Raw genomic sequence first — 22,515 nt, forward strand, 5'->3', positions numbered from 1 at the left:
ATTTTCAGCTAATTTTACGACTTTGAGTTAACGAGAGATTACTGTAGATCAACAACGTTTTAAGAATACGCATCAAAACATGAAAGTATTTGGGTGGGGGGGGGGGGGGGTAGGAGGGGGGTTAGATAAATGTTGGGTCGTACTAGTTTAAAGTTTGATCAAGCGGATTCATAACGGTCTGCGTCTACTTTCTAAATCACCAAAGTAGATTTAGCTGACCAAAGGTGCTGGTTTGATTCCCGGCCGCGGCAGCCGCTCTTGTGATGGAGGATAAAAGCGAAAAACGCTCATGTCTTCGAGATTTCGGCGCATGCTAAAGATCCCCAAATGGTCAAAATTAATCCGGAGCCCTCCACTACCGCTTGCTTCATCGCCTGTGTAGCACTGCCGCGTTAAACCTCATAATCCAAACTAAATTAGCTGAGCAAGCGCAAAACACCACAGCGAGCAAAGCAAATCCTGCCGCGCGCAGGTGCCGGGGAGCGTCGGCTGTTCAGTTGTCGGCGACACCAGCGCCGCCGCTATACCGGTTTTATTTTCTGCGCGAAAGTCGACCCGGCGGAGCAATGGGAGAGGCCGCCGCTCGGGCCACTCTAAAACTTCTAGTACACTCTAGTTCCGGTATGAAATGAGCGTTTTTGATCTTTGTTTAGGGTGCAGCGACGCATATTTGGGCCACCAAATTTTGCAGGTAACAATTTTTAAGGTAATGCTACCGGAAAATAGTGGATTTAAGGACTCGAAAATTTCGTTGCAGTTGGCCTTTAACAATACGGTTCTTAAGTGTTGGGTAAAAAAAGATCACCTTTGGTGATGTTTGGGCTTCGAATTCCGTAGCCTGTATCGAGGTTTCCCGCAGTTCGGGCGGCCTCTGCAAAAACAGCGGAACAGACGTGCACCACGCCATTTTAGAGAACGCTTCCGCCTCAAAGTTTATTGTCGCGTGCCTTTACGAGCGCTGAGTGCACGTTTGTCATTGTTCAATCACAGGATCCATTACTTCTTTAATCACTGCTGCTTCGTTGTTGTGCACGACCGTGGCGTCACACCCGAGGCCGACCTCCGGTATGACGTCACATCTTATAATGGCGTCACATCCTTCTCACTCGTAGCGCATTTAACTGAGTCAACTGACCTTGACACACGCCCTTCAGAACCGCGTGTTCCCACAAGCCGAGCTAACACGGCATATAAATGGCATCCGCATTGAATGGGCAATTGTAGGTCGCTTTGTAGGGAATTTGCCACTGATGGCCTTCGACCTTGAGAAACGTGTAACGCGGCGTGCCCGACAAACGTATCAACCGTGACGGGCGCAACAGTGGTAATGCTTCGGTGTTTGAAATCTGTACGCTGCTTCACGAGTCTTATCGTGCTCGAATGAATCAATAATGAAACTGAGAGCTATTTTAAAAACGCTACCAAGTGTCATTTTAGAAGGACCATAGAGACAAAACGGAAGTTCGGTTCATTGGAAAGATTTAACGCTAGAATAGAAATTCAAATTCTGGAGTTTTACGCGCTGACACAAAACCTCGGCCTCAACGTACGCCGCAAAAGACGTCGAGGGTTTCATTTTTACCACTTGACAACTTTTAGCGTGAGCAGCATGTTTTCGTTTGGCGCCTCCGTTGTAAATAGGGCCGCCGCGGCCTGCAAGGAACCCTGCTCCTCGTGCCCAGCTGCAAAACACATTAACAATACTTCGAATTTTTAACGCAAACTTCGAATAATCGAGTTGGATGACGCCTACAGACAACGCAGCTGCGTGAATGAGGTCATGCCTCCAAGAAGGGCAAAGTAACGTTCAGTGGCCACCTCCACAAACCGGTCATACTCTAATATGGCGTGTGATACAATCGGCTTGTTGTTAAAGGGCACCACGTGCCGTACACGTCACAATCTAGAGACCGCCGTTGGGACCACCGCCTCCCCAATCGCAGCAACGCACTTCACCCGATACGATCACGATGTCTTGGATTGAGGATCAGTTAAGTTAGGCTCCACGAAGTAATTCTCAGGGAAGGAAAGCGGAAGAGCGTGTTCTTGGGAGCTGGACCTTTACTCATTGCCACACATCTTACTGGCGATGCAAGGCTATCTCCGGCGTGAGGTAGAGAGTATAGGGTGGCCCCTTGTGCTGTAAATTTCCTTCTGTGCGGCATTTGCTTTCAGCGTCGCCTGGAGCCCAAACAACGCCCTAACAGCTGGCCTTCGTAATAGGGACCACCGCCCATTTCACCGCGTGCATGCATGGTCGGTGGCTTCTCCGTGTTCACCATGCGAGATGAAGACGTAAGACGCAGCACGAGATCAGCTCACGGTTCCCTCCATATATGCACTGATCTTATCGTTCGCCGCACCCGTAGCGTCAGTGACATACGCTACCGGAGCGGTCGCGTCGATGGAGACAGCCGGGTTGGGAGGAGCATCCTCAGCCTTGCCACCCTTTGGTGCTGAGTGGCCGCCCCTTATTTGAGGTACTGCAGACGCCTCGTCACTGCTTCCAACTGCAATTTTACACCCGGAAATAAAAGGTACGTAGTGTTGGAGACAATGACAATACGAGGTTGTACACGACCTTTTTCGCGAGTGCACCTGTTATGCTCTCTGCAACAGGAAAAACAGCTGACGTGCATTTTATGCACACATATCCTGATAGCTGTGCTACATCAATGGCTTCGAGTCAATGCGGCTGACGACAGACACGACGCTCGTGCGTATCGACAGCTTTGGACCTGCACGCGAGATCCTCGGTTCCAACATCAGGAGGCAAACTAAACGCCATTCAGAAACATTCGAGCCGGCCGAATCGTTGTAGTAGTAGTAGTAGTATTTCAAGACATCGTGCCATCCTCTTCAACGACGGCGGCAGAAGACAAGGCGGCGAGACGGCGCGCTGCCGACGCCGAACGCAAGCGTCTGAAGCGCGCTTCCGACGCCGAACTTCGTGCACGAGAAGCCGCGGCCAAACGTCAACGTTGGGCCGCGGATCCTTCGCTCGGCTCGCCGCCTTGTCTTCTGCCGCTGTCGATGAAGAGGATGGCACGACGCTGAAGAGGATGGCACGACAGACACGACGCTCGTGCGTATCGACAGCTTTGGACCTGCACGCGAGATCCTCGGTTCCAACATCAGGAGGCAAACTAAACGCCATTCAGAAACATTCGAGCCGGCCGAAATGCGTCAGATTTATTTCTTTCGTTGAAAGAAACAACGAGACGTTTAATACTAAGGCAGTGTTGCTCTGCCAGAGAGGTAAGAGCACAATTTGCAGTTCGAAAAACCGCCCTTGGGCCACTATAGAGGAGGCAGTGTTCTAAACGCTCAGGCCGAACCAGTGGTGTGAACAAATATTAAGAATTATAAGAAAACAACTGACCCTCTCTCCCTCTCACTCTTCATGTGTGTACGCCTATGCCTAAGTGTGTTCGCGAAAAAGACGTGCCTCGCATTCACGGAACTGGATACTAAACTAGGTTCCTGCCTATAACTCTAGCTCGCTTAGTGTTCACTAAGCCGTTAAACTATGAAGTAAACGAAATCGCAACAACAACAGAGAACACGCGTCTATACTCTAGTTCGAACGGCTTACCGGGCTGAACTCCTGCTTTCGGCACGGACGAGAGGTTTGCTGGGTCGTCCTCGATGATGGCGGAGGCAGCCGCGTCGTCCATGAGTTCAGAGCCGGATGCTGCCATCGTGGTGCCGCGCGTACTCGGCTCGCACTCTCCGGCCGGTCTTCTCACGTGGCTCTCTCGCCTGTGGAGCGGGATGCGCTCGCAGCTCCGGGTTCTGGCTCGCTACCGGTAGCTTCGCAGTCCTGGAACGTCTACATTTCTTGGTGGACTTTGAAGGACTGCGAGGCTTGTGGAGCTTGGCGCGAGAGGGCTCATGCGCCGTCGGACGCATTCTTCTTCTTTCCTCCTTCTTTTTGTTGTTGTCGTTGTTCCTTATATTAATGGCGCATTCCCAATCAGGGGATCGGCCAAACATCAGTTATTAAACCGAAAGAGATTACTGACTAGGTACATTATTCGAGGAAAATCAGAAAATTTTGGAAGCTTTTTTCTTCATGTGTTTGTGGAATCGAGTTTGAAAAGAGTCATTATAACAAAAAGGAAAATAAATAAATAAATAAATAAATAAAAGAAGAAGAAGAAGACGAAGAAGAAGTAGAAGAAGAAGAAGAAGGAGGAGCATGAGGAGGAGAAGGGAGAATTGGATTGGATTGGAAAACATTTAATGAGCATAAAAGTGGGTGGCTGAAAATAAGAAAAATATTCAGAAATGAAGACTTTTGGAGGGCTTTGGTAAGGTGCCAGAATAAGAATCGAATTACGTTGTGAATCTTTTGGAATTTTCTATGAAGCGCAGAAGAGCAGAACAAACATCCCGGCTGCAATATCCCGTTTCTGAAGCCCCAAATGATAATAGAGTCGTCACTGATAATGCCAATCCCAGGCTATGAAGCGACACCTCAAGGAGCTGACGTGGTGGTGGTGGTGGTGCTAAAAGAGATGGCTCATACCCACTCAGGGGGATTGGCCAGGAAAGGGGCGCTCACAGAGAGAAACCACACGGTAATTAAAGAAACACATTCTGAGCTCCTTCATCAGCTTCTCCTTCTTCTCAAGATTGTAACAATAATTGCGCTCGTAGATGGCAGACCTGAAGGACGGGAACATTGCCCTTATTGCAATATGGGCGTCAAATCTGATTTACACCATCTAATTTGGTCATGCGTATACTTCCAAAAGCATCGAACTCAGCTTCTATCCCGTCACACTCCGTTTACCTTCCCTGATATATCAGACAACATAGACCGCGGTGAGCTGCTTTCGGACCTTGCTAGCTTCGCAATTAAGAGTGGTCTGGCGCGAGTCGTCTAGCAGGGCGACGCCTAACCCGTCACACTGACTCAAAAACTGTGAAGTGTCAATAAGTTTGAAATGTGAATTAAGTGTGAAATGTGAGCTGAGTGTGAACTAAGTGTGAACTGTGAAGTGCGAAGTGCGAACTAAGATCATATTCTATATACCCCCTTCCCATCCCAACCCCAACCACCCCCTCATTGGCTATGGCCTTCCTTTCAAATAAAAGCTTCAACTAACTAACTAGATGGCACGTGCAGAATCGTTATATCCCTTCTTCCACGTATTTCTCGAGCTTATAATGATGATGATGATGATTGTTTAATGCATAGATAAATAAATGACTATGTTTGGTGCGTCGTTGTTTGCTGATCTGCGAGTGAAAAAATGTGTACTGGAGCCGAAGAAAGTAAGATTATAGCATTGAAAGTGGGTGGCCTTTTCGAAGGGTGGCTGGGTGGTGCAGTAAACTCGCTAGCGCCATTTTTATTCTTAGACATGTAGCGGCAACTGGTTAACAAGTTTTAGAGACTCTTTTTCAGCAATTTCGCTTGACTGGAAAGCTGGTTCGCGTTAAAATAAGTGCGTTGTCAGCTAGAAAAGGAGAAAAAAAAAGCTCCACGTAGATCGAGACTAGGAGGCTCTCAAATGCGAACCGAAATACATGTCGAAATGTCAACTGCAATAACCACAGGACGTGTTCAAAAAGAACGTCTTGCTCTCGTTGTCACATCTTCTTATCCATATGATTGTACACGCTACAATATATGCGACTGAAATTCACGCACACACAGGGTGTCGAACGGGAACTGGAGCCGAACCGGAAACCGGATCCGAACCGGAATTTTTACTCTGAACCGGAACTGAACCGAACTCGTATTTTTCCGCCATTTTGGAACCGAACCGGAACGAATCGAAGGAACCATTCAGAACCGCTTCCAGGGCTTCAAAACTGTAATTTATAGTTTTTGATTATGGTGCTCTATCTTACATCTCACGACGTGTTTACCACTCGCCCGACAGGATGCAGTCGTGCTTCACGTCGGCTCCACCAAGTACCGGTCCTCTGGCGCGCCAAGTGGATGCAAGGCCACGAAACTAGTACCAACCGACAGAGATTCTCCACGCGATCACCGGGAGACCAGATTTTCCCCAGGCAAGCCATTGTTTCTCATTTTACTAGCCCGGGAAGTTTCGAAGCGGCGGCCGCCAGGGTAACCCTAAATCAAGGGTTAGCCGGCCAGCGGTGGTTACGCAATGGCTCCCTCTTCTACGAGGAAGACGGCGTCTCCGGTGGAGGATTTTGCGGCTTCTGGCCCCGGCATTAGCCAGAAGCAAGTCGAAGTGGAGGGAGAAGAAATTACAACCGAGGATTTTCAAGAGGCCTCCGGATGGACGCACGTGGTCCGAAAAGCTAAGGCCCAAGGCAAGCAGGCTACGCGGCCGGCGACACCAGAGCGGCAATCTCGGCCTTGAGAAAGAAACAAGTACGCCAAGAGAGTCATCGCCTCTACGGCAAGGGCGTCTAAAATACCGAATGTGTTACCCCGCGAAGACATCAAAATCGTCGTGAGGCCTCGGGGAGGCCTAAACATTGCCAAGCTGCAGGCGACCGTGGCGACGGCCATTCACGCGGCAGCGGAGGTATCAAGGGAAGACGGCGCGGCAGACACGTTCTGCCCGAATGTACACCAGAACATCGTGGTGGTGAGCACCCTGGACGAGGGACGAGCCCGGGCCTACGCCAGAATTCAGTCCATCCGCATTGGAGATCGAGTCCACGAGGTAGGAGCATACCAAACTACGCCAGACGGCACGGTAAAGGGAATAATACGAGGAGTTCCAGTGGAGGACACGCCGGCAGAAATCCACCGGAACATCGTCCACCCGCGCAACCCGCTGGCGCGCGGAGCGCAACGCATTGGCAATACGACAACGGTGATCGTGGCCTTTGAGGGGCTGAAGGTGCCCAATTATGTGTGCTATGAAACGGTACTCCTCTGGTGCATCCTGTACCGCAAGCACATTGACGTGTGCAGACAGTGTGGTAGGGTCGGACACAGGCGGGACGTATGCCCCAATCCCAGTGCTAAAGTGTGCTTCGACTGCGGCGTTAACAACCCGACCGAGAAGCACGACTGTAAGGTCAACTGCAGAATCTGTGGGGGGCCACACCCAACAGGCGATCGCGACTGCAAGCATCGGTACAAGGTACCTTCCGTGGTGACCCGGCGGCAGTGGGAAAGGAAGATGGAGGAGCAGTATGCAAGACGGCAGCCGCCGAACCCGGACGAGTTCCTGGAACTGAGGACGTCAGTGGAGAGAGCAACAACAGCTGCTACCTAGCGGAACACGTCACGTTCCAGGAAGAACAGCAGGGGCCGAAGTGAGAGTCGCCAGCGCGGCAGATCCAAGTCAGGAGAGCGCGTAAGCTGGGCGGACGCCACCAAAGCAGGAATTAGGAAGAGGGGTCCATCACTGCAGCAGAGCTCAGGGCCGAGCGGCGGATGGTAACAGCGGGGACAAGAAAGGCGACAAGAGGAACGAGGAGAGGAGCTACTCAAGAAGAGCGTAGTCATGCTTACCAGAGCAAACTAGTTACTCAACAGAAAAGTCGTGGAGCTCGTGGCAGCGCTGGACAAGTCCAACAAGGAAGTGATGGCGCTCAAGCTGGGTCTACCGGGACGACCCACGCCGACACAACAGTTGGCGGTGGAGCGGCAATGCGAGCGGCGACAACAGCAGCCGCGCCATCAACAGGAGGAGCGGGCGCAGACCCCAGCCGCCGTAGCCCCTCAGGCTGTGGAAGAGGAGTCTGTGGAAGACGAGACGACGACGGTGGCAGAGGGACCTGTGCCCAAGAGGAGAGCTACCGAAAGCCTCAAAGAGCGGAGAATCAACGAGAGGCTCAACAGAATGGAAGAGCAACACAACGCGACAATCAATTGCATTCAACGAGCACTTTGCGAACATTGACACCACTCTACAACAAATCATGGCGGCGCTGCAGGCGTCAGGAGGACAAGTACCAAGCCAGCAACACCACCCACCGCAAGCATGGATAGAGCAGCAACATCAGCTACAGCAGTAGGGACCACGCGAGGCCTCCTGGTATGGCAGTGGAATTGTAACGGCTTCGCCAGAAAGAAGGCAGTCCTGCAGCAATACCTGGAACAGACAACCGTGACGCCCGACGTCATCGTTCTGCAGGAGACCCTTCCCGAGGAGGCCAAGCTCCCAGGCTACAAGGCGAGCTCAGCCCGCCGAGCCTGCGGGACACGACCGGCAGCACCGGTAGAGGGGCCCGCACGCTGGTGAGGAAGGGATCAGTTTCCTAGAGCACGAGGTACTCAGCGTGAACAGCCTGATTGAGCACACTTTCTTCCAGGTGGTAACCGGGAAGAAGACCATGAAGGAGGGCACATTCATCCTAAACGTCTATAGCAGCCCGGCACACAGGAAACAGAAGTTCAAGGCTCTGCTCCACAAGGCAAACCGCATCGCCCGCCCGATCGAGTAACAGACTGGTCGTGTGCGGAGACTTTAACGCACTGAACCAGGCCTGGGGTTATAGCAGGACACTGGTAAGGGCCGGGACCTCCTGCAGGATGCGACCGAACTTGGGCTGACCCTGATCACCGACCCGGCGGACCCCACGCGGATCGGCAACTCGGTCACCCGAGACACGACGCCGGACCTCGCGTTCGTTCGGAGCGGCGGCAGCGACAATGCGGACACGGGGGACTTTGGCTGGCGGAACACGGGGAACGAGCTGGGCAGCGACCACTACATCGTGGAGATCGCCGTCCCGATAAGTAGCGGCGACACGAGCACCAACTCCAGTAACTGCCAGTAAGGTGATGAATTGGGCTAGTTGGTTCTGCATGTTTGAAAACTGCGCTTGAGGTTACTAGGGACACACTTGAAAGGAATACAAACGGACGACGTGGACAGCATTGCGCTCGTGCTGTCCACGTCGTCCGTTTGTATTCCTTTCAAGTGTGTCCTTAGTAACCTCAAGCGCAGTTTTCAAACATCCAGTAACTCCGTCAGGACGCACAAAGTCACCAACTGGGACGCCTTCCGAGGGTCGCGAGAAGGTGGTGATCGAGGACATCGAGGAGTGGACGGCGGGACTCATGGAGAGGGCCGCGGCAGCGACCAGAGAGATCCCAAGCAACCACGTACGTCCGTGGGACGTCCGAAATACAGCCGAACATTCAAGCCCCAGTTTGGACGGCCACTGTACGTCCATGTATGGACGCACATTTTCGGACGTACAGTGGACATCCAGAAACGGATGTACAAGTCCGAATGACATCCGCCAACGGCCGTAAAAATTTACTATAAAGCATCAAATAATGGCGTAAATTGAATATAAAAGCGAAAACGAAAAAACTACTGTGCTTTTCAATTAAAATGATTTTGTGCATCAACACCCTGACATGTAGGTTGCAAGTTTCATCTGCATATTAGCAATATTAAGCCGAATTTTTAAATTTTTTTGAAGCTCTTCACCAACTCCAACGACGATCTCTTTGGGGGAGGATATATAAGAATTGAGAACCGCTAACGAAACGTGTGAAACAAGTTCACTGTGTTCATACATGTATGCCGTCTGCGCGGTAATGCGCTAGCCTTGAGCTGTGCACTGTACTATTCCTTGTAAGAATATTAGGTTGTCGTTATGCGATTCTGGAAATGTTTACTGAACATCCAAAATACAGCCGATTTCGGACGTCCTACTGGACGTACGGAAGTGCTGAAACCGGACGTCCAACGGACGTACATGGTACGTCCATCGGCCCTGAAGCCGGAATGGACGTACGGCGGACAGCCGACGGACGTCCGGTGGTTGCTTGGGATTGAGACGGATTCCAGTATCGAGCGAGTGGACAACCGAATGGCCCATCTCATCGAGGCCAAAAAAGCCCTTCTGGCGAGGTGGAAAGCACAACGCACCAACAGGAAGCTCCGCAAGAAGATCGCGGAGCTAAACCGAGTGATCGAGGCCCACTGCAGAACACTGTGCGCCCAGCGATGGCACGAGATCGGCGCGGCGGACGGGCAGATGCACTGCGGCAGGACGTGGACCCTGCTGCGGCATCTTCTAGACGAAACCAAGACCAAGTCGCACCAGCGAGACCGGTTAACCAGGATCATGCACGCAGCGGTCACGAAATGCGGGGAGGACGAGGTGATCATAGCCTGATCATAGCGTCCTGGGTGCCTAGCTTGCTCCTGAAGCCAATGACCGTGTCCGGATAGAGCCCCGACTCCTCCTGGTACCGCTGCCACCTGCTCATCAGGACGTGCTCCAGCACCTTGCCCACGCAGGACGTGACTGAGATAGGCCGGAGGTTTCCAATTTCCGGCGGCTTGCCCGGCTTGGGGATCAGGATGGTTTTGGCCGCTTTCTACTGCCGGGGGAGAGCACCGGTTGTAGGCTGTCAGGCTTGCCGGCCACCCCGGCCGTGCATCACCCGGGCTACCAGGGTGCGGCCAACTCGAGCCTGGACAGAGACATTAAGGTATGGGAGGTCCGAGCGGCCCTGCACGACCTCAATACCAGATCGGCGGCAGGCCCAGATCGAGTGACGAACAAGGTGCTGAAGAATCTCGGCGATTCGGCGATCGCAAGCCTGACAGCCTACAACCGGTGCTCTCCCCCGGCAGTAGAAAGCGGCCAAAACCATCCTGATCCCCAAGCCGGGCAAGCCGCCGGAAATTGGAAACCTCCGGCCTATCTCAGTCACGTCCTGCGTGGGCAAGGTGCTGGAGCACGTCCTGATGAGCAGGTGGCAGCGGTACCAGGAGGAGTCGGGGCTCTATCCGGACACGGTCATTGGCTTCAGGAGCAAGCTAGGCACCCAGGACGCTATGATCAGGCTATGATCACCCAGGACGCTATGATCAAGAGCGAAATTTCGGACGACTACACCAGGACGAGGGAAAACCATGCCGTGCTCGGCCTGGACCTGCAGAGCGCCTTTGACCAGGTGACGAACTCTGCGATCCTGGTGCAGGTGTCGAGGCTGAACGTGGGCGAGCGATCGTGCAGATACATCAGGGATTTCCTGTCGGGCCGCACGGTTGAAATACACGCTGGCGACCTTCAGCTACCGGAGAAGAAGCTTGGCAGCGTGGGGACCCCGCAAGGGTCGGACATCTCGCCGCTGCTGTTTAACCTAGTGATGATCGTAGTGGCTGAACGGCTCTTGCGCGTCAGGAGGGTCAGGCATACCATCTACGCCACGATATCACGCTCTGGGTCAAGGGAGGAAGCGACGCCCACATTGAAGACACGCTAAAGGCGGCGGTGGACGCTATCGAGGAGCAAGGGACGGTGAGGAAATCATGATACGAACGAGCGGCGGCCAGGTGATCCCGCACGTAGAAAAGATCTGGGTGCTGGGCATGCTCCTAAAGCGAAGCAGAGCCAATGGCGAAACAACTGTCTAACGGCCAAAGTCAACACGGCCATACGCCTCATAAAGAGGGTAGTAGAAGGAGCGGAGGCATGAGGGAGGCCATCCTCACGCGGCTGGTCCAGTTCTTTGCCGTGAGCCATATTGCCTATGTGGCCGGCCTTCCATAATTGTAAGGTATACACGAGCGCAACAGGATCAACGTGCTCATACGAAGGACCTACAAGGCCGCACTCGGGCTTTTTGACTGTGCAAGCACGGAGAAGCTCCTGTCGCTGGGGGTGCACAACATTCTCGAGGAGATTGCAGAAGCGCAGACAACTGCCCACCTGGAGCGGCTTTCGGGCACGAGAACTGGCTGGCAGACGCTCCATAACCTGGGACTGGAGCCGAGGAGAGCGGACGAGGAGATTGCGGAAGGAGCGGAGGTGTGTGCGGAGACACGTGCAAGTGTGCCCAATACCCAAGAACGTGAATCCTCAGTACAACAGGGAGCGGAGGGCGGCAAGGGCCAGGGCCTTGATCGACCTCCACGCAAGAGACAGCGGTGCCGTATATGTGGACGCGGCGGAGTATCAGGACAGGAGGGGAGCTTTTGTCGCGGTGGTAATCAGTGCGGTCACCGGCGAGACGAAGGCGGCAGTGAGGGTGTGGACACGGTCAGTGCATCGGGCCGAGGAGGTATCGCCCTGGCCCTCGCCCACCCCGGATGCACGACCGTGCTGAGTGATTCCAGGACCGCGGTTTGGAACTACGCCAGAGGCAGTGTGTGTGTGTGGCTGCAGTGCGGGTGCTGTGCGCGGTGAACCAACGGACAGAGCGGTGACAATCAAGTGGTTCCCAGCCCACATGGGAAGGGATGTGTCGGCCCGAGGCAACGCAAACCACAACGAGACGGCCAATGAGGCGGCACGAGGTTTCACATACCGAGCCGCCCAACCGTCTGACTCGACGAAGGAGTGGTGGTGCAAGGCCAAAGACAGGATGACAGAGTACAGTGAAGTGTTGAACTGGTATAGACTAGGGCGCAGGACTATGCCCCCGCCCCACCCGGGCCTGACCCGAAGTGAGGCGGTGACGTTCCGGCAACTGCAGACTGGGTCGCTACCCACGCCGGTGCTCATGAAACACGTGTGCTCTAGCGTAGACTTGTGTCGCGTGTGTGAATCGGAAAGGGCTATTGCGGCCCACATTTTGTGAGATTGTGAACAGAATCCGAGGGAGGCACGGACAATGACGACGATCCCGCCGTGCTTGCGGCCGCTGCGGGAAGCGACCAACGGGAAGAGCAGACACGGGCCGTCCAGTGGATCTCGGCTGCCCTCGAAAAGCAGCGCTCGAGCGAAAGCGCCAGGTGCTCGCTACCACCCGAGCACAGGGGCAGGCACGGGGGCCAGAAGAAGGCGGGAGTAGCGAGGGCTGCTCGCCGAGTAGAGGACGCCACGCCGAGATTATGTGTGGCCGCGTCGCGATGACCTCCCCCTCGTGGGGATAGGATAGTCGTCCGCCGGATGACCAAATAAAGTCTTTTCACTCACTCACTCACTCACTCACTCACTCACTCACTCACTCACTCACTCACTCGCCCGACAGCACCACCAAATATAATGCATAGTCTGTAGTTCCACAACCCATCAGGTTAACTTCTTATTCTTACCCTGAATTAATCAGTTTGCATTAGATACTGCCCATCTCCTCCAGTTTTCTTTTGCAATTAAATTAAGTAAAGTTAGAACCGGTGGTGTAGCCAGGGGAAATGGTTAACCGGGCTTCAGCGCCCCTTCCCTCGAAATTTTTCCCGCCGGTGCCGCACTGCCCGTTCTGCCTGGTACGTCGCCTGTGAACAAAGCTGCACATGCTTCGCAAGTGGCGCTATTAGAAACATGCACGACTCAATGCCGGCCCTAAGCATTCGTGCTTACACAAAACGCAGCGCCTGAGTCAGGATGATTGTAGAGGGGTGAGGCCCCAAAAGCGATCACACCTTCGGGTAAGCTGAGCGCACGGGACGCCATAAGCATGCGTTGTGTTCTTCTGTGTGACATGTCGCCACACGGAGAATAATAGGCCAGCTGAGTCGTTCTCCGCATGGGAGATTGACTCGTCACGGTACTGCCGGTAAAGCAAGGAGTGGTCCGCACTAAAATCGCGGCGGGGAAAAAGGAGGGATGGGTGAAGACTGGTACGATGAAGGAATGAATGGGAACAGACGATCTTTGTTAAGTAAAACAACGTCCAAGTGGCGGTGGCAGACATTCAATAATTCATACAAGGTTACTAAGAATGCGATGGAGCGGATACGTAAAGGGTGAAACGTGTGGTTTAGCTGGGTGAATGTCGCGCGTGGGCAGAGGGATTTTGAAAGTGAGGGCGCACACCAAAGTATGCCCCTCTTCCGCAGTCGCCCCTACATTCTTCCTTTTTCAAGTTTCTGTCGAGCCCGAGAAGGTGTTGTTGGTGCGGGATATTGTATGGTCTCAGATTGCGCGCACTGCGTGTCCCCTTCTGAAAGAGGTGTTGCGACAGTCATTTTCACCTCCGCGATTAGGCAGACCTGTTCGGCAGTATTTTTCCCTGGCCTAGGAAACTGCAGAACAGCAGGTCGACAAAAAGGTCGCACTGCGGCTCGCTCAGCCAGTTCCAGACTTTATCCTAAACGTGAATGCAGGACGGTTACTAGCCCTGCCACAGGCAGACGGCAGTCGCGTCAATAACAAAGAACCGATGGCCAACTTTGACCTCGGTCACAACTAAAGCCCTTCCATTGAGAAGCTCATTTTCCAAGTGCCAACACAAGAGGCCTCGAATTGTAAACCATTTTCTTCCACTCATTTATCCTTGCATGATCATTGATGTCTTTTGACGATGGAGGTTGCATTGTGCCTTAACTTACGCAGTGTAGATCAATTATGAATTCTTTGATATTTAAATAATCAATTCTTAATGTCGCACGATGTCGCAGTACCTTTGTGTCTGCGAGCTAAAAAAATGTGTATCTCGTTTTATTTCGAACGCAATATTTGCGTTTGAGTTGGTCTTTGAAAGAAGTGCCCATGGTGAAGCGCATAGCTGACTTTGAATGAGTGAAAACGTAAATTCAACTCGTATAAACGCCTAAATATTTCATTATGCACAAAGTTGGAGTGGGTTAAACAGTGTATCTGGACAGCCCCAAGCAGCACAGGCCGATTACCAATGATTGGAAACCCCATGGGCCTCCATTGGCTTCCGAGCTATCGGCCACTCATCGGTAACTCGGCTGAAAGACTCAAACGGTGACCGGAAGTAACGTCACACGGAAAGCCCATCGGAGGTCGAGCTTTAGGAGACGGATAAAAGCGCATTTTGGCCACGTGCTTGCCATGCGCGTGGCGTGTGCAAACAAGACGGTTAATTAGAGCGGTGAACAGGCCACAACGCAGCAAAAAGTAGTTACTTAAAGAGCCACAGAACCGTGCCACGATACAAAGTGTACTCGAACTAAGGTACAGCGTATTCAAAATAGCGTGCGAGATAGTGTTACACGTTCTCTAGGAATAGGTCCTTTGTGTGTCCTAGCGCAACGGTGTCCGTCGGACTACTTGAGCGTTGTGCCTTTGCGCGTTCTTTTTCTCCGCAGCTGGGCTGGTGGACGGACACGTCGCTCCTACATCTGCGTCTCGTTTGTGGCATTGAAACCACCGTAGTACTACTGTACGAGCCTGTGAGGTGCGTTTCGGTGGCTGTTGCAACATACATTGAACTGCGCGAGACAAGAGGTATTTAACGCTTTTCCTGAGATAAAACAATAAAAAATGCAGTCTTTCCTGTTTCTTTTCGCAGTTTTAGATGCGACGGCATCTCATTCACTCGCCTTGTCCCTCCATACGGCGTCGTTGTCCGTCCACACCCCTCCCCCATTCTCCTCGCCGCGCGAGCTGCGCTCTCCGCCGCTCACCCCCTCTCCTCTCTGATAGCGAACACTCTCTCGCGAGGGGCATTGGATTGGATTCGATTGGCTTGGCTTGGTTTTGGATTAAAGTGGATTGTGTTGGATTGTGTTGCGTCATAGCCGCGCCACGTTGCGTCATAGCCGCGGCAGGGGGTTCACGGCACGTTTCACGCGATGGGAGAATCAACCTAACGGAAACAACAACGGAACCCCCTATGCGTCGCATCTACACAGGGGTTCCCGCGAGGGGAGGTGGGAGTAATTTTTGAATGACGCATTTAAACCGACGGAGTTAGAATAGGTAAGCTACTTCTCTAACTACTTCTTATAACCCCAGTTCATTTACCACATTCAATCGCGATTCACTCAAAAATTTGAATTCCTCCAGATTGGCTTCAGCTAGCAACTTACTTCTACCTAAAATATGCACCTATTAATCTTAGCAAGCTGAATACTACTTTTGCGGCTGTCAATGACTAGAATTCTAGAAGACTAGAATTTACTGATCCACACACGATAATTTGTTAAACTCCTTGAACCGCGTGTTTTCTTGTTGTATTTGTTATTGCATTCATGACCTGTTCTTCACCTTCTTATTGCTGTAATATTGTCTTTTATGATCTTTGTTCAATTTTGCATGGTGAACATGTAAACATGCACAAAAAAAAGCTCCGAGTTATTTTTCACACTAATGTGCGATACATTCTTTCACTGCTGCTTTTGCAGCTGCATTGAGTTTTCTAAGTTCTGTCTGCAATACATGGCTTGCACCTACGTCACTTCCGCAAAGGCTGGCTCGTTTTCAGACATGTTGGAGCACCGCGGAGCACCACCACGCTAGCCACGCCGCTGGTGTTTGCGAAGGGCACTGCTTTGCAATGGCAATTTGCGCAGTTGTTGGGTGCTGTAATCGCAGCAAAAGCAGCTCGAGGAAGGAGTCGGCATACACAAATCTTTTTCGCCTTCCGAAGGTTGTGGAGCGGCAAGGCAAACGCACGAAAGCGCTTAGCTCGAAGCGGCGCAGCCTGTGGCTTGCGCGTATCAAACGTGCCGATCTCAAGGCCGATCTCCCAAACATCCGAGTGTGCGGCGCCCACTTCGTAACAGGTAAGCGTGCGCTATTATTACATAAGGTGCTATTAATGCGCTAGAATCACATTTGCTTGCGTTTGTAGGGAGACCGGCCAAACTTTGGGAAGAAGCGAACCCGGACTGGGCGCCAACGCTCTTGCTAGGCTACGACGCGAAGCATGAAGGCACTGCGCGCTACGAGCGTGCTGCAAGGCGACGGTTTCAACGTACAACACCACAGGTGGACGTAGAGACCACAGCACCGGCAGGAGCTGCTGGAGTCGCTGCAACGCCACCTGAAAACCACTGTGACGGCGGTGATGACGACGGCACGTTCGCAGAAGACAGCCCGTCACTGCCGCGAGCCGACTGTGAAGTCCAGGTTGCTGCCGAAAACGAGTCAGGTCAGTAGCTCCATTGTTTTGTTAAGGCTGAAAGGTAGATGTTTTCAGCTCTGGATCTTTGTTTAGTTTGTTTACCTCGGTGTTATGAAATGGCTGCATGCTGCCGAACATTTTGCTTTGATCTCTAAGTATGCATTATTAATTTCAGGAGTTGCTGTACAGGCAGAGATGACCATGGCAGACATTGCAGCATTGGAGCAACAGTGCACTGCACTAAATAACGACGTGTATGCCCTACGCGCTCAGATTGACCAGCTGGAGTGGACTGAAATAGCGTTCAGAAATAGTCAAGCCAAGGTCGTCTACTACACAGGGATGGCCAACTTTGATGTTCTGTATGGCATATTTAAGGTTGTCGAGTGCTATGTCCCACACGGTGTAAACAACAAGCTATCAAAGTTTCAAGAGTTTATACTTTTTCTCATGAAGCTCAAACTGAATTCACATAACACCGACCTTGCCTTCAGATTTGGAGTTTCCGAGGCAACAGTGTCACGCATTTTTGACAAGTGGCTGTATGTTGCAGACTGTCGACTGAAGCCGTACATTTCGTGGCCAGACCGAATCTCACTGCAGCAGACAATGCCACAAGCTTTCTTTGATTCCTTTGGTGCGAATGTGGCTACAGTCATGGACTGTTTTGAAATAAAAATAGAGCGGCCATCATCGTACGAGGCCAGAAGTGAAACATGGTCGCAATACAAGCAGAGTAACACTGCCAAGTTTCTTATTGGCATTGCTCCTCAAGGTGTCGTCACCTTCATCTCAGAGGGATGGGGAGGGCGCTGCAGTGATAAGCATATCACAGAACATTGCGGCATTCTCGACAACTTGCGTCCTGGTGACGTTGTGCTCGCTGACCGAGGCTTCAATATCTCTGAGAGTGTTGGCTTCTATTGTGCGCGGTTGCATGTTCCAGCATTTACCAAAGGCAAAAAACAACTGTCGGCAGAAGAAGTCCTGAGTACCAGAAAGCTGGCCAACGTGCGTATTCATGTGGAGCGAGTAATTGGGCTGATAAGGAATAAATTTACAATCCTAAAAGGCACTCTCCCCATTGAGTATGTCGCCCGCCGGGAAGGTGATGATGCACCGCCACTGGACAAAATTGTCACCGTATGCTGTGCTCTCTCTAACCTGTGCCCTTCAATTGTAGCCGAGCTAAGGGAAGAGAACGGACAAGTGGCTTCGTCTACCTCAGAGCTGCATTAGTGTGTAGTGCTTTCGCACAGTTTTCGTGCTATACCATTCTGCAGTATTTTTTTTTAGTTCAACACTGCTGTGGCTTCTATCAACAGGTAGAACATTTGTGATGAAATCTAGCTGCATTTGTATGTAGTGCTACAATCTTACGAGTGCCTTGCTATTTGTCGACCAGGCAGCAGAATGTCTCAGTAAATAAAATACGCTTGTTTTGTAGCATATACATTTGTTTATTTACATTCAGTTCATTACTGTTCATTCAAAACACTACTTCAACAGAAAAAGGCAGGAATGCCACGAAAACTAGTTCTCTTTATCTTGTTTGCACTGTGGACAATGCCACTTCTTTGCCTTTGGTGCCCGCGTGATTCCCACACATGAGAAATGAAACCACTTGAATGTGCATGATGGGTTGTCGCACGCAATCATCTTCCCCGTCTCTGGTCCTTGACAGAAGCAGTAAACGTCTGCCGCCGGCAATACCTTTTCTGCAGCTCTCTGCTGCCGTGTGAAAAACTTGCTGAAGAGCTCGGGAAGGATTGCCTTGACGAAAAATTCCTGTGCAGTTGCGAACATTTGATCGCAAAAATGGCTGTCTCTCTTAATTCTTTGCACGTGGAACAGGTTTGGAGCCCAGACAATGAAGTCGCAATATTCAACCCTGCATATCGTCATCTGAGCCTGAACTTGGTAATAATACTCATGTTGCTTAGGAAGCTGCAAAGTTCCATTAATCTCCGTCAAACAAGACCTAGCCTCAGTAAATGAGGTGGCATCGCGCAGCAAATATGGGCATTTCACTTCAGCTACGCCTTTGCCACAGCAGGAGCATGAAATCATGGCATCCGGTGTTGCTCCAGCGAATGGATACGAGGCACTGAGGTGAAGACCCGATCTGGAACACTTGAAATCGTCGTGCTTCTGCTTGTATTGGTCTTCATAGGTCTTCAGTGCGTCCCGTTCATGTTCCAAACCCCACGCAATGGCAGGAGTTTTTAACGACTTTTCTGGGTAGCATATAGACTTTAGTAGAGACAAGCTAGGGTCGCCTGGGGCTGTCCGACAGACACTTTTCATGACAGATGCTGTTACTCTCCCAGCTCGGTACAGGTACCAGTCCGGTGAATTGTTTTGGTTTTTTGTTTTCGATTCAACCAACTTCACCGTTTCGTCACTGACACAGAGTGTGCTCAAGTACTTGCTGGCCTTGTCAACAAGGGTGTCAAGTCCATCCGCCAAAGCATCATCCGAGTACAAATTTCGGAGGTGTGCTTGCTGTTTCGGCACTGGTTCTTTGAAGGCATTAGAATGGCCAGGCAAAACAGAAAAAATTGCAGGAACAACACCACTTCTCTCGAACACACTGCACAGGTGCTCCATCTCTGCGGGTGAAGCTGGTGGCACGTCAAATCTTTTCTTAGTCGCTTTCTTTGTGGGGGCGCCGTCAATCATGTCCTCAAGCTGCCGTTTCTTCCCTTTGGCAGATGCAAAGTTGATCTCTTTCAGCCTTTTGAATTGAACCTTTTCCACATAGGTGGGCAGCCAAATGTTGTTTTTTTCGGTGCAGCTAGTTGCATTCTTCAACCTCACGCCTGTGTCGACAGCAAACAAACAGGCACCGACATGTGAGCATGCTTCTCCCACACCCGCCATGCAAGTACAGTGCGCAGTCACCACGGCACCACTCTCTTGACAAAGAATCCAGACTTTCAGTGGACGTTCGCCCAGTCGTTGTGAATGGTTCACCTGTAAAGCCAATCAAGAAAAAAATAAAACTTGAAATCAAACATACATACACAATGCAGAGAAGTAAAAAAAGCATGGCAAGCACAAACACTGCATGCTCCATGCAAAGCCAATCAAAGATAAATTAACTTTAAGATCAAAACATACAATATGTACACAATGCAGAGATATAAAAAAGGTATGACAAGCGCCCACTGCAATCTTCCAGCCATAAAATGTTCGCGTAATTTGCTATCTTGTTCGAAGATTTTCCGACCTCGGAAGTGAACGCTGCTTTTGAGCGATTGTTAAATGGGCAGTGGCAGTTTGCTTCCTGTCTGCACCAACCTGCAAACTCGCGTTTCTCCTGCACGCACCTTTGACTAATAACTGAATTCTGAATGTTCCGCACGAAATGCGGGGTTAAAAACGGGGGCGCCTGCTTACCTCTCCTAGTAGGAGCACCTTTTCTCCTTGCAGTCGCTTCGCCGACAGAGCTTTGACCCAGCCGCTTGTGAAGTAATTATGGGCTTCAAGGGATTTGTAGGCCTTCATTTCTTCGAGTGTTGCGAAGCTCGCAGTGAAAACCAGGTAATTCACGATGTCGCCGTGGGTAACCTCTGGGAAAGCACTGACGTCCATCGTCGTGTCCGCACCCGGTCGCAACGTGTACGGGTCAACATCGTCGCACAGTTTTACTTTGTCTTCGTACCGTGCACGCGCTGACCCTATCAGTCCGGCGTAATATGCTTCGTGAAAAGCAGGCTTACTATGAACTGGTGGCATTGTTTGCTAAGAGCGGCGACATCCGTAGCGTAGAGGACAACACTTCAGCGCACGCGTCCTATGCAACGGCGGCGCGCGCGGTGCTCCGGCATGGAGTCGACGCAGCGGCGGGAGCGGACGTGACGTCACGTGCAAGCCATGTATAGAAAGTCCCTCTCCAGCCCCAGGCCCTGCGACCTTCTTCTGTATATTTGTTTATGGAAATACGTTCTTGGCAAAATAAACTTCTTCTCATAAGTGCTTTTCCATGTTGCATAAGTATCTCTCTCCCTTGCACGCACGCACGCACACACACTACAAAACTTAAGTGTAGCTGATCATAAAGGAGCTCCTTCAATAGCAAAAACTCAACACTCGGTGTCGTCAGCGCAGAGTTGTCATTTTCCAGCACTCAGGTCAGTGCGATGTGGTACGCACCCTCGCATTTTAGAAAGCCTTTCGTCTTTGTGCCGTTTCTATTTTGCACAACACTCAACAACAGCAAGGAAAATATATACGGGTGGGCTGTTTCATGTGAACTAAAGATTACAATTGTTTTACAGAAAAGAATAATGGAGGACGATGCAATCTTTGATCGACTGAATGTAGGATTTAAGCGCCGATGCAGCGCAGCCGATGAGGCGCGCCGTAGTGGAGGGCTCCGGATTAATGTTGACCACCTGGGAATCTTTAACGTGCGCTGAAATCTCGAACACACGGGTGTTGTTGCCTTTCGCCTCCATCAGAGAAGCAGCCATTGCAGCCTGGAATCGAAACCCGCGTCCTCGTGCTCAGCAGCGCAATGCCTTAGCCACTGAGCCACCATGGCGGGTCGATGATGCAATCTTGATGCCAGTATACTTACCCTCATTTTCTGATGAGGTAATCCTGCGTGCATAACTGTACCTGGGACACAAGAATAGTAGGCCGACAAATAGTAGGCTGAACCCAGTAAAAGCCAAAAAAAAAAAAAAAAAGGCGCTTCAAAGTGACTGTTTTTGCAGCGCAAATGAATCAAATAAATCCTAATTATTACAAAAGTGGCTGTGCTCCCTCTTCAATGACAAAACTTCCGGAGTAGGGACGTTGTGAAGAAAATATGAAGGCAGCAAGGATGTCTTATGGTATGTACAACTTTATTAACAACACTATTTCACTCAAAAATACACCAAAGGCTGGGGTTGAATTTCCACAGCAGCAATAAAACGTCCTTATTCACACAAAGCGGCTGCTATCCGCAGCGCACCAATACAAGTCTTTTTTATACAAGGCGAGTCCAGTTAGGCAAGCATGCCCAGAAGATTTCTGAAAAACTTTTGGTGACGTTGGGAGACCGCCTCCTGCCTCAGCTGGGCCAAGATTGCAGGGTTCTCACTGAGACTGCGCCTGAAGGCCGGTAGAACTGCTGCGATGCTTTGCAGAAGTGTGACGACCTACGAGGAAAAAGTTGCCTGTTGTACTACATGTCCCGCATTCGTGCTGATTGAGACGCGGCCTTACTATGGCCCCCCCCCCTTCCTGAACTAGCATTGGTAAGCCTACAATGAATGTCATTCACACCACTTTCCTTGTACAGGTCACCCTAGATCATCAACTGAATATAGCAACAACGAATATAATATCAGGTGAACACAACTGTATCCTTAGCCGTAATTTATTTTATTCTTTGCTGCATAGTTCACGGCGCTGTACAAAGGCACAGTTGCAGTGTTACAGGGTTTCCTTTTCCCACGACAAAGTGGGGTCTATCTCCATGCAGTAATTGCATCCAGTGCCACGGCTTGGCACTTGCATACCACAAATAGACCACCCAAAGCGGATTTTTAGGGGTTTTCAAATATTAAAATTTCCGAATACGAATTAAATAAGAATAAAGCAAAAATCTAATGCCCCTTTCTGATAGAACGATGGTTGAAATGCAAAGCTTTCTCTGATACAAGTGCGAAGTCTACAATCCAATCAGCCAAAGTCCAAATCTACGACAACACTGAGCTACCGTATAAACCGGATTATAGGTCGAGTGGGAATATAGGTCGACCCCCTACCCTGAGGTGGGAAAAGTTGACAAAAAAAATAATTCGGCACAGAAGCGCACTCACAATGTCTATATTTAT

At 51.0% G+C, this 22,515-nt stretch overlaps 3 protein-coding genes across 3 annotated transcripts in view; 1 reads left to right on the forward strand and 2 right to left on the reverse strand.

The window, feature by feature from the left end:
* The first annotated feature begins 16,013 nt into the window (after nucleotides 1–16,013).
* LOC144146909 (uncharacterized) lies at nucleotides 16,014–18,106 on the forward strand. The gene is made up of 3 exons (XM_077678874.1): nucleotides 16,014–16,340; nucleotides 16,409–16,708; nucleotides 16,857–18,106. Exons 1-3 carry the CDS (start codon nucleotides 16,112–16,114, stop codon nucleotides 17,918–17,920), a joined length of 1,593 nt encoding a protein of 530 aa, XP_077535000.1. The 5' UTR covers nucleotides 16,014–16,111; the 3' UTR covers nucleotides 17,921–18,106.
* Nucleotides 17,931–20,561, reverse strand: LOC144146908 (uncharacterized). Its single transcript, XM_077678873.1, has 2 exons — nucleotides 20,084–20,561; nucleotides 17,931–19,657 (listed from the first exon to the last, which is right to left on the reverse strand). The coding sequence occupies exons 1-2, from the start codon at nucleotides 20,420–20,422 to the stop codon at nucleotides 18,215–18,217; spliced, it is 1,782 nt and encodes a 593-aa protein (XP_077534999.1). The 5' UTR covers nucleotides 20,423–20,561; the 3' UTR covers nucleotides 17,931–18,214.
* A 968-nt stretch (nucleotides 20,562–21,529) lies between these two features.
* LOC144146910 (transmembrane and coiled-coil domain-containing protein 6-like) overlaps nucleotides 21,530–22,515 on the reverse strand; it is a 30,173-nt gene continuing 29,187 nt past the window's right edge. The window contains exon 11 of the mRNA XM_077678875.1: nucleotides 21,530–21,834. Coding sequence (XP_077535001.1) covers nucleotides 21,682–21,834 — 153 coding nt within the window. The 3' untranslated portion in view covers nucleotides 21,530–21,681. The remainder of the gene's footprint in view (nucleotides 21,835–22,515) is intronic.

This window comes from Haemaphysalis longicornis, unplaced genomic scaffold (assembly GCF_048455015.1).
Source record: "Haemaphysalis longicornis isolate Haplotype H1 unplaced genomic scaffold, Haemaphysalis longicornis Haplotype H1 scaffold_7, whole genome shotgun sequence".
NCBI classification, from domain to species: Eukaryota; Metazoa; Arthropoda; class Arachnida; order Ixodida; family Ixodidae; genus Haemaphysalis; species Haemaphysalis longicornis.